The sequence below is a fragment of the Phoca vitulina genome, unplaced genomic scaffold (assembly GCF_004348235.1).
Source record: "Phoca vitulina isolate PV1807 unplaced genomic scaffold, GSC_HSeal_1.0 scaffold38, whole genome shotgun sequence".
Taxonomy (NCBI): domain Eukaryota; kingdom Metazoa; phylum Chordata; class Mammalia; order Carnivora; family Phocidae; genus Phoca; species Phoca vitulina.
In genome coordinates, this window is record NW_022589741.1 from 1,064,006 (window position 1) to 1,075,993 (window position 11,988).

Sequence of the window (11,988 nt, forward strand, 5' to 3'; positions counted from 1 at the left end):
TACCCTCAAGTTTCATCCATGTTGTTGCAAATGGTAGAGTTTCCTTTTCTTTTTCTTTAAGGCTTGATAACATTCCATTGTGTATACGCACCACGTTTTCTTTATCCATCCATCCACTGGAGCACACTTAGGTTGTGTCTATGTGTTGGCTGTTGCGAATCATGTTCTAAACAACATCGAATGACCTGCATGATGGAGAATCCAACAGAGAGCTTTCCTGCTCTCCCATCTCTGCGCAGCCTTCGAAGGTTGACTTTCCATCAGATACACAAGTATGAGTACGGGAATGATAGTAAAATATTGAAAATAACCTACTGACATGTTGCATATTAAAAATAATCTAATGCACATAATTTTGATGTATTTTTAATTATTTTAATTTCAAATACATTATATTTTTTCAAATGTATACTTAATATATCATTAAATTATTATTTTCCATATGTAGTATTTATATCTATTTCAATTATATGTATTTTATTTATTTTTGATGATTTTTATTTTTAAATTTCATTCTTTGATATATGCATTTATTTAAGCATGGGTTTCATCACCAATAGGGGACTGAATAAATAAATTATGTGTTTATTTCATAGAAGGCGGCTAACAAAAAAGGAAGCCTATGCTAATGAGGAGTGGTTGCCAAGATGTATTGAGTGAAAAGAGCAAAGAACACAGCAGTGTGAATTTGCTTGCTACCAGTCTAACTTTAAAAGATGGTGTTAATGCTTGCTTGTGTACAAAATAGCTCTGAGGTCGCACACATGTGTGTGTGCTTATTTGCATACATTCTCTCTTGCTGGACTATAAGCTTGAAGAGGGCAGGGGCTGTCAAACTAGCCTCTGAGAAAAGGTACTAGCTGGTGGGGACAGGTGTGACGAAATTAGCTTTTCACCATGTTTCTAACTCTTGGAATTATGCTGTGGCCACCTAGTACCCTTGAAAAAAATAATCCAAATAAATGCAGGTAATTTTTAAAATAAAGAAATGCTCAATTCCTACCAAAATACTGCCATTTATTACAATCTCCCATATGGTCTCTTTCATACTCATGGTTTTAAGGATGATCTAAATGCTGACAACCCACATATTTGTATCTCCTCTTTTTTTTAAAAATAATTGAGATATGATTGACAGACAACACTGAATCTGTTTGAGGTGCATGAGAAGATTCCATGTACGTCCACGTTGCAGAACGGTCCCCACGGTAAGTGTGGTCAACACCCGTCACCCCCCATAGTTACTGTGTCCCCTCTTTTGAGTTTAGACTCACTTACTCACAGCCTGCTTGGGTATCTCATGGACATTTCAAAACTTGGCAAACCTAAGCCATTCTTCCCCATTCTCACCGTTTCCTCACAAAGCTCTGTGTTTCCAAGCCGTCCCCCAACCCAACAAATGCTCCCACCATTTGGGACATTTGTCCTTCCGCTCTAGGAAGCTGTCTGGGAATGACGTGGCCTCTTCCCTCTTTCTTCCACCCCCCGTAGAGCCCTACTGTCTTTCGTGTTCTTGTCTGACTCTGTGGTGTGACCGCTTTCACTCGAGCCGTGATCCCCCACCCGGTTCCCACGCCTCCCCTCAAAACCTCCTCCAGTGCCACTCCCCGAGAAGTTCTAACACGACCCAGGGCAGGGTAGATCCTCCTATTATTCTATCGAGGACATCGATGGCTTTCCTTTAGGACTCATTAAATTTACAGTTGCATGTCTATGTGGTTATTTGCATATATTCTTTCTTGCTGGACTATAATCTTGATGAAGGCAGGGGCTGTGTCCATTTACACAGGTTCCTATGCGTACAACCTGGCACAGACTCTGAGCACGTACGAATAGGAAATGAGTACCAGAGGATACTTCCGTGTGTGCAGCGGATGTGAGGAAAGCTGCTTGCTAGAGCGGGCGGAAGGGAATATGTAAGTAGAAGGAAAAGATGAAGATCAGGTTTGATTTTCTCCACTGAAAAAGAAAGCGTGTGAACTAGGTGATCTGCGATAATCCTAAGATTCTGCTTCACAGTTTTTTCTAGAGCCTGCCCTGCAAGGTGACGGCTTTCCTAGGTCTTTCTCCGAGGGTGTATCAGGAACACATAGGATGTCTGGGTGGTGGAAATAGGGACACCTGTTGGTAGGGCGCCCGCGGCGGGCCCGTGGTACATTCTCTTCGGTCCTGGACCAGCCCATTGTGAGGTGGCCACCGTGGAGACCCGAATCCTAACACCATGGGCCCAGGATCTCAGGCTGTCTCCTGTCTGGTCCACACTGCACCCAAGGCTGTGGGGACAACTTGTTCTTGAAACAAATGAGCCGATAATATAACGGGCTGATTCTCTTTATTAAATAACAAGTAAACAGTCCGTATACAGCCGCTGGTCTTGCACACGAGCGCTCTCCCTTCTCCCGTGGAAGCGCCCCTGTGGGACAAAGTCCCGGCTCAGTGTCAGGTAACGTGTGAGGCAACCGGCCGGACGCGGAGGTCGCTCGCGCTGTCGTCCCGCACCCGCAGGAGAGAACGAGCACCCCGTTCAGAGGCTGAGGGGAAGGACTACGAGCTTCGTTGCCGGGGCCCATGGGGCACCTCTCGGGGCCTCAGCAGTTCAGCCAGCTGCGGCTCTTCAAAGCGTGTGTGACTTGCCTTGCATTTGGGTCAAACTCCAACTGTGAAGATCCACTGAAGAAATAGTAAAACCCTGGAAATACAGACAAGGGAAACCATGAGTTATTTTTTCAGATAAATCAGTTTGGCAACATACGAAACTCAGAATAGTAAGTAATTAAAATTGCAAAGGGTTTATAGGGTTTTACTATGTGCAGGGACTCTGATAAGCATTTTATCGGATTGTTTTTTCATTTCTTTCTGCAACAGTCCTACGAGGGAAGCGTATCTAACTCCATTCCCCAGAGGAGCAGGTGGAGGGTCCACGCGTGCTGGGCCAAGGTCCCTCGCTGAGGACGGCAAAGCCAGGCTCTGCTTACTAGGTTATTCTGATTCCAATCAGACAAAACTTTCTGCTTCTTTGGAAACTATGAGCTCTTTATTTTCTTTTTTCCCAAGAGTCCTCCTCCCCTTTCCTTTCCTGAGAGTCCTTTCTGGCCCCAGAGAAGCATGGAAACTCCTTCAGAACACGAGGGGGGCCCTTTATGGCTCTGCCGTCCTAGTGCTCAGGTTACCTTTCAATAAAGATCACCAGCCTCCAGCCATCTCTCCTGGAGCAGGAAAAAGATGTAACTTTTTTAAAACTTTGGGCACAAGAAGAAGCAGTTATTTGCACCTGAGCGGTGTGGGCAGCGACTGACTACTCAGGGACATCTCCCTGGGAATTAGTAGTTACCACAGGATGGAGTGGAAGAGAAAGCCAGCCAGTATGAAACTTGGCCACACCGCTTGAGGGGACTTTTGTACCCACATGGTAATCTGAAAGGTAACAGGTCTGGACGTAAGGAAGTGACACTTGAGCACTTTGGTGTTTTCTGCATGTACAAAATAGAGAGACGTGTGTTGCTTGTTTTTATGATTCAAATCAATGTATTATAGGAAGTCGTCATAGACTGGGTACAGATTTGGTAAGTTGCAATTTGGAGGAGAGAGGAAGGAACGGGTTAAAGAAAATCTGTCATTACGTGGGGCGCCTGGGGGGCTCAGTCACTTAAGCGTCCAACTCTTGGTTTCAGCTCAGGTCATGATCTCAGGGTCATGAGATCGAGCCCTGCATTGGGCTCTGTGCTCAGTGGGGAGTCTGCTGGAGATTCTTTCTCTCCCTCTGCCCCTCCCCCACTCATTCTCTCTCTCTCTCTCTCTCTTTCTCTCAAGTAAATAAATAAATCTTAAAAAAAAAAGAAGAAGAAAACCTGTCATTACAGATTAATCCAATTGTCCCTCTGATACCATGGAATGTTTCAAGTGCCCCATTGCCAACAAAACAAGTATCCTCTTACCAAACATTTCAAAAGCAGCATCGACCTTCGGGTCAACCCCTGGGAAGTCTTCTGCTATCTCCTTGGGGAAGCCTGGCTCCATGGATTGTCTCTTCTCATCAAACCTGCATCCAGTAAAAGAAACACAGCAGAGGCCATGTTACCAGAATCTTAAGTCATGCTGGGTTTAATGTGGAATCCTACTAAACTTTCCAAGTACTGCAAATAAATGTCAAGCATGTCAAGCACTACAGAAATATGTGATTTTAATGGATTTGCAAACATAGTTCTTAGAACTGTATCTCCGCCAGGAGAAGAGGCAACATCCTGATCTGTTACCATACTTCTCAAGCCCGGAAGGAGAGAACCTTAATCATCTTTCTATCACAAAGGCATGAAGGTACGAACAGATGAATTGGCTCATTCATCTCAAATACAAATTTCAAATTCTCTACCATACATGGCTTGTGTATGTCCTCCGCACCCTGCACATCTGGATTTCCTACGGCAGCCTCCAAGGAACAGGGATGGCGGAGACCAGGAAAGCACAGGGAATGTGTTTCAGACTCGTTGGCTGGACCTTGAGCATCAGCCTCTGTGAGTCCTGGGTTCTAGCCATAAACCTGGACCGCTATTGCTCATCGGTCTCTTTAACAAGCAGCACTAATGAGTGGATGAGGTTAGGGGAAGCCCTGAGGAATCATATAGCAAAGTTGGGAAGATGAGACAAACACCCAAGGAGTCAATGAGTCAACAGGAAAGGAATGCTAAATGGTGGACTGGATTCTTGAGGCTTCTTTCAAAAAAAGACCAGCCCATCTGGGTTTGGAGTCCAGCAGGGAGGTTCCACGGGGTGCTGGGGCTTGAGGCAAGATTGAAGGATGAATGGGTTGGCCGGGGGGTGGGGGTACAGGAAGAGGCCATCCAGGCGGGGGGAGGGGGGCGGGGCGGCGGTTGCTGGGGGACTCCAGCTTGCTGCTCACAGGCCCCAGGCGGGAGCGAGGCAGACGCAGCTGGGCTCACCTGTGAACATCAACGCTGCCCCTTTGAAAGCAAGCGGGTCCCATCCCCGCACTGGCGGGGAGGCCGGCTGAGAGTGGCCTGGGGGTTTCCTCAGAGGAATAAGATAATTTCCCTAACGAGGCTCCATACAAAGCCATCCCAAGCCAGTCTTACCGCCAGTATTTGTCCCCTACGAAGAAGTATGTTTTCTTCTTTTCCTTATCAAACAAGGCCGCATCAATTTTCCCTACGGTTGCAGGAAAACCCAGGGTGTGGATGCCTTTTGGATAACCTGCTTGTACCTCAGTTCCTCTGATGGCCCAGAACTGGTCTCCTGTTAAGAAAAATAATTCAGAGTCACATTGAATTTATGACAGTTAACCCTTTGGGTTTTGGAAATACTTGTCAGCACCTTTGATTTTCATAGTAAAGATTTAATCCCCAGTTCAAAGTGGGTTTTTAACAAAAATTTTCGGATTGAATGAACGAACACAAATCCAAGGAGGGAATTTACAACTCGGAGTAATTTATATACCTATGTGCATTTTTATTATCTGTAAAATATAAATAAAATAATACCAGACCCAGCTGTTTCTTCACTACCTTAGGGTAATGAAGGAGACGCAATTTGTCAGAGTAGAGAAAATTAAAGTCCAATTCAATTTTCCTGTGAAGGGGTTTATTTCAATGAATTAAAGAAATTATTATTTAATAATTACCTTTAAAAATGAAAACAATGTCCTTGCTAATCTCTTCATATGCGGCATCCAAGCCTGAAGGAAGGGATGGCCAAAACGAAGAGATCAAAAAAAATCCAGGTTCAAGGGTCCTGAGGGATTTGCGCCAAAAATGTCTGAAATATATAGAAAAGGAAATGAAAATTGAGAAACAGACTTTCTCCTTTAACATTTTTCCTCATTGTGGTGCGTCATCCATCCTCCCCCATCCCCTCGTCAGCTAGGCTCGAGGGCAGGCAGAAATCCGGGGTATTGCCAATGGGAAAAAGTCTTTTCTTTTTCTTGGGAAGCCTGCACCCAACCTCCTGCCAGAAAATTCCAGAGCAGCGACTTCTAGAGAGAAGGTGACTACAATTCATGCAAACCAGTGTAGGTATCATAACATCATTTACATTTTCAAGCAGATAGACCGGTGTGTGTGTATGTCAGCATTACCAGAAGGGTTCCGGAAGCATCTCCACGCGTCCTTAACGGTGGATGGATGCGGGGAGCCAGTGTGGTGAGGGAGATTTGCTCTTCACTTTCTTCCCATGTATGCGGCTTGCATGTGTTATCATGTGCGTATTTATCCAGCCGTGAGTAAGTTAATTGATTAAGTGTAATGCTCTCTGGTGTTATTTTTAAAGGAAACAAAGATAAAACCCTAATTCTGAAGTTCGATGTGAGCCTTTGGAAAAGCAAGTGTGGCTTCTAGTGACTGGGAACAACAAGGAGAGGACAGGAATTCAATCAAGTCTTTGAAAATGAGCTTGGAGCTTTTAGGAAAACGGGGAGGGTGAAGCACGAGATCTCAGTAATCTCAAGTTCAGAGAAAACGCTTTTGCTCTCAGTATTTAAAAATCTCTATCAAGTTTCTCTGTTCTCCTTTCTAAGCATGGTGCATCAAAAGAAGGGAGAGAGAAATGGAATCTTCTGGTCTGACCTGTCTTTAAAGAACAGGATTTCTCCCCTCAGAGTACTGATTGCGTCGAAGGACAAAGTGGGGTCGCACGCGGCTGGGGTCTCAGGTCCTGAAGGCACAGATTCCGTGGGTGCCACAGGGTCATCCGGGGAGACAGGGGGAGGTCCTGAAGGGAACAGATGCGGGGAGGCAAACAGAAGGACAACTGTGATGCTGTCGTCCATGTATGTGCTTTCCAAACACACTCAGGGTACTTTGAAGGGAATTGCAAACGCTTCGTGCAGCATTTTAAAGTTTTCCCGAAGACCATCCCTGCAAAGCTATGCCTGACTGTTCCAACATCGCTCACCGTACAGGGACTGGATGCCATTCACGTCATCCTGAGAAAGGCGGAAGCGGGCCAGGTCTATGAGTGTGTTGTAGACCGGGTACATCAGAGCGCGAGGGTCGGCCGAGTGAAAGAGACCCAGGGAATGGCCAAGTTCATGAGCAGCAACCAGGAATAAGTTAGTTCCTATTTTAGAAATCATAAATAATGGTTACTTGGTCCTTAAATCCATGTACATCATCACGCGGGTCAGCTGTGTATTCTATTGATTTACTTCCTGGAGGCACACAGGACTTTCTTTGCCTTGTTTTGTGGTTAACTGATCCACGGACCAATTACACACTTAATGGAAAGCCAAGTGTTTTTCAAAGCTCATTCTTGAAATCAATCTTTGAGACAAAATATCCAGCCATGTCCACCTAATCCCCTCTCCTCCCTCAGGATCCTATTTACTTCTTGAGAACCAGCTCCCTTTTCTTGTGCTCTGGAATGGAACCAACCTGTTTAGCACATCCATAAATATTTCTCTTCATTTGTCAATGAAAAGCTAAAACACTGTTTCAACGTATTACCAGTCGCCAGTTATGGTCTCAGTTAAATGAATCACAATTTATTCATCTCAATTCTGAAATCCTGAAACAACCATACTCCTGGTATTTTCCATTGGACTATTGCCTGCATAATTTTTCTGCCTCAAGATTATTATTGAGCACATATTGGGTCTGGAAATATTAGTAAGGATAATTGTCATAGGGTTTGCAAGATTGGTCTAAAAGATAGCAAACCTAATCATGCCTACCATTTGTCACAAAAGAGATTTGGGCCACACAAACACTAGCTGTATTCATATTTTTTCCTTCATATTATTTAAAAAAAAACCCAGGATGCTGAAAATTGGAAGTCATTGGGTAATTATGTTTGACATGCTAAGTTTACTTTTGCAAGTGTTATTTGTGTAACTTGTGATCCTAGTAAAGTCCTCATTGGAGACGTTGCAGGAAGAAGTTGTTAAACCAAAGAAATTTATCCAGCACTAACTTCACATTCATACTCCCTCCAGAGATTCTGTTTGCATTTCAATTATAAATCCCAGTGAATTTCAGAAGTAGTATTATTTGTTTTAGCCAATTTTTTGAAAACTTTGGAAGCCAGTCCTCAAAGTATACAGTTATGAACTGAGAAATATTCTTCTACCTAAAAAATTTGGACAGTTGTATTTGGGGGCAAGTCTTTTCCTTCAGAACAAGTCTATAGAAACTCTTGTTAACCTAGGGACAGTAAAATGCTGATTTACCAAGAAAACCTAAACAGGAACCTCAGTTTCTGAAATTTAACTCTCATCTCCATTTTGAAGAGCAAAGAAGAAATTTCCCCCCGTTGGATACCAGCGATATCAAGGGCCCGGGTTAGTACAGAGTCAATGCCATGCCCTCTCCCTTGGGTATCTGCATTCAATATAATGAGAGAATATTCTTAACGATGGTCCCAAGCTCACACTAGAACCATAGTCATCAAAGAAATACTTAATGACATTCTCATATTGTGCTTACCAAGACACAAATAAACTTTTTAGACATCTGAAAAATGGTTAAAACAAAAATACATTCTACTAATTCTTAAGCCATTTGGGAAATCTGGAACACCCCCCTTCTTGAAGATTCTTAGCTAATAAGAATTTTCTAAATCTAAAAAAATCACCCACCAACACCATTCTGAGAGATGTGTAACTAACCCGAAGTATCCCTCGTCCATAATTCATCATCGTCAAAGTGGGCATCTCCATTAATGCCGGACCCAGGCGGGTAGGCGTGACCCAAAACATTTCCAGGTCCATCAAAAGGGTTAAAGTCTCCATGATCTAACAGAGAAAATAGGTAACAGGAAAGATAGGTAATCAGGATCTCTTTGGAACATCCCCCCCCCACCCCCCAACAGCAACTAGATAAATGGATGCATTTCATGTTCGTTTTTTTGTTTTTTTTTACCTCTAACTGCAAAAGAGATCTTGATGTCAGCCTCCCCTTCATCGGTCCTGGAGAAAGTGAGTGGAGTCACCTCCTTCCAGACGTTCAGAGCTTCCTCAATGGCAGAATCCACAGCATCTCTCGGCAAATCCAGTGTATAATTCATAATCCTTTAAGAGAAAAAGTGAAGAAGACATTATTCCTCCTGTGATTGTCCTTTGTAAAATCTCGATAGTACGTGGAAACCTCTTTGGACCCATTACCTGTAGGTAAGGTGGGTTTTCCTCCACTTGGGCATGCCAGGGAAGGTGGTGAAGTCCCCAACATCGGGAACACCACATCTGGGCTTGCGCATCATGTCCAGAGTGTCCGAGTCCAGCTTCCCCGTCACCGCCAACCCGAGGAACTTCTGCATTTCTCGGATTTTTTCAACAACAGGACCACCGTCCCTTCTTCTAACAAATGGTTTTGTATCTTTTGCAAGGTTGTAGTAGTTTTCCAGGTATTGCTAATGGGATAGTAAGTAGAGTTTTCAGGTCATGCTTTGATTTTTAGCCTTTTATAGTAAATTGCAGCTGCTGACTTAATTTGTCTGCCATCTGGTTTGTGGAAATCAAAATAAATGTCATATTCGGTTCAACTCTTCAGTTATAGACTCCTCCTCGCTTCTGTTTTACTTTGTAGCCAAATAATCTCTGGAGCTTCGTCTACTCCCAAAGCAATGAAAATGAAGCAGAAAATCAAGATAAATGTCTAGTGAACTTAAAGGAGGAACACAGAGCAAATGGGCTTCTTTGAGCATAGTTGTGCATTTCAGGCATCTTTATTCAACCCCCTCAACTTTCTACTTTATGCGTCTCACGGGGATCTGGCTTAAGAAAAAAGTTGGACAAATCCCCACGTCTAAACCCCACACTAGCAATATAAATATCTAGTTAAACTTACGTTGGATTAAAATACCTACAGAAGTCCCAATGGGAGATACATTTAATTACTCTCCGCCTGTTACTCGTGTGCCTCACAGCCCAGTGCTGCTGCCGTCAAGGTGGTGGTGATCTTAGGAAAACACCTAGTATTTCTGGCCTTTGTTCGTGCCTGCAGGAGAGGAGGCTGCACAGCGGGATACGGAGACCCCTCCTCATCCCACACACTCTAACTCTCTGTCCCTGAACCTCTCCCACACAGTAAGCCCAAAGCATCCTGCGGGCTGTAGGAATGGAAAGCAGAGACAGTTTTCCCACTGGGCTCTGCCGATATCCGGGAGGGATGCATCCACCAGTTACCTGAACAAGCTCCATGCTGTCCTCGTCCTCCGCAGCTCTGTCCACTGGGTAGGCTGAGCACACAGCCACACAGAGCAACAGTAGAACTGGAAGGCTCTGCATTTCCACGGGCTCTTCTTGGCTCTGTGTCGTCGCAGTGCTTTGCTCTCTGCGTACCTTCTCCTGGGTCCACTCTCTGGAGCCCTGGCTTTTATAGGGTGACAGTGGTGGGTTAGGTCACCCGCAGCTTGACTCATGATTGCTTTCATCCAGATGGCGGCAGGACCATGTCCAAGAATTCCAAATCTGAAGTAGGATGATACAACCTACTTTACTAATTTCTCTCAACCTTTCCAATTTTGCAAATCATAACAGTGATTAAGCTCCAGGAAATGCTTCCTGTCTTTGTAAGAAGAAAACTGGGGCATTTTTTTTTTATTCTGGAAAAAAAAAAGTGCCCGGAATTTACTAGACCATTTATGTTTGTATGTTTGAGAGGAGAAATAGGCTGACTCGGTAAAAAGTCAGAATTCGTTAGAACATTGAAATGCAGTTTTATTTTAAGAAAAACACACTTAAAATCAAATATAATGAGATGTAAGTAATTGAAAAGCTGTGCTTACATAGCTCGAGTCTATACTGTTAGATTCTGTAAAAAAAGAAGAAATAAGGGCGCCTGGGTGGCTCAGTTGGTTAAGCGACTGCCTTCGGCTCAGGTCATGATCCTGGAGTCCCAGGATCGAGTCCCATGTCGGGCTCCCTGCTCAGCAGGGAGTCTGCTTCTCTCTCTGACCCTCCCCCCTCTCATGCTCTCTCTCTCTATCTCATTCTCTCTCTCAAATAAATAAATAAAATCTTAAAAAAAAAAAAGAAATAATATCTAGAATAAAATTGGAAGGGAGACTTCATGTTTGAGTCCTTGATTTGAAGTATGTGCTATTGGTTTCTGGTTGGATTTGTTAGGTTTTGAGGAGGGAAAGCTCACAGGCAGGACAGAACAAAGATGGTGAAGGAGGAGGTGTATCCTTTCTCCTCCGGTTGATCTTCGTTCTGTGCCCAATTTATGAGCAGGTGGCAGACCTGGGAGGAGCGTCCACAAGAACAGGTGAGTCAAATGAAGTACATTGCGCACGGGACCCAAATTCTCTGTCATTGTCGCCTATGCTCTTCTCATTCTCTTTCAGTCTCTTTCCCTCCTCCCTCAATTCAAAATCCTAGATACTTTGAACTTTCTTTTTTTTTTAAGATTTTATTTATTTATTTGAGAGAGAAAGAAGGAGAGAGAGAGAGAGAACACAAGCAGGGGGAGGGGCAGAGAGAGAAGCAGGCTTCCCACTAGGCAGGGGGCCCGACATGGGGCTCGAACCCAGGACCCCAGGATCATGACCTGACCTGAAGGCAGACGCTTAACAATTGAGCCACCCAGGCGCCCCTACTTTGAACTTTAAAACAAAAGCCAGACTTAATTGTCTCCCCAGTGTTCTTATCTGTTCTCTCTTCTCTCTTCTTCCCTTTCTCTCCCTTCCCTCCTCTTCCTTCCTGTTCTTATCCAGCAGAGTGCTGCTCCCGCCAACAGTGTAACCAAGCTTGTAGGGAAGACTGGAGACATCCCCAAGGGAAGGAACTCGGTTGAACGTTTTACCATCCGCCTGCCTCCTGCCCCTCTCCCTTGCCGGCCTTGCCTCTCTTACCCTTAGAAAAACAGAGCAGAAAAAGAGAAAGAAATGCAAAGTGGAAAGAGCCAAGTTTACACTTACGAAACGTCCACTAAGTGCACGTTTTTTATTTGTCATCACACTTTGTTTTTTCTTTGCTTGCTTATTTGTTTGCTGAAGAGCAGAACACTCGGGAGTGAGAAACTCAGTGAAATGATGAATAAA

At 44.2% G+C, this 11,988-nt stretch overlaps 1 protein-coding gene across 1 annotated transcript; it reads right to left on the minus strand.

Annotated features, from left to right (window-relative positions):
- Positions 1–2,328: 2,328 nt before the first annotated feature.
- On the minus strand, positions 2,329–10,301 carry LOC116646890 (stromelysin-1). Its single transcript, XM_032427912.1, has 10 exons — positions 10,130–10,301; positions 9,110–9,354; positions 8,868–9,016; positions 8,615–8,740; positions 6,904–7,068; positions 6,576–6,720; positions 5,636–5,769; positions 5,091–5,250; positions 3,936–4,039; positions 2,329–2,689 (listed from the first exon to the last, which is right to left on the minus strand). The coding sequence occupies exons 1-10, from the start codon at positions 10,229–10,231 to the stop codon at positions 2,589–2,591; spliced, it is 1,431 nt and encodes a 476-aa protein (XP_032283803.1). The 5' UTR covers positions 10,232–10,301; the 3' UTR covers positions 2,329–2,588.
- Positions 10,302–11,988: the final 1,687 nt, after the last annotated feature.

What these genes read in the sequence shown, in the direction of transcription:
- LOC116646890 (XM_032427912.1), bottom strand. Translation starts at nt 10,231, where the DNA reads ATGCAGAGCCTTCCAGTTCTACTGTTGCTCTGTGTGGCTGTGTGCTCA. An exon ending in TGGCATCCAGTCCCTGTACG is followed by an intron (nt 6,721 to 6,903) that starts GTGAGCGATGTT and finishes TGTTCCCTTCAG; the next exon opens with GACCTCCCCCTGTCTCCCCG. An exon ending in GTAGGGGACAAATACTGGCG is followed by an intron (nt 4,040 to 5,090) that starts GTAAGACTGGCT and finishes TACTGGATGCAG; the next exon opens with GTTTGATGAGAAGAGACAAT.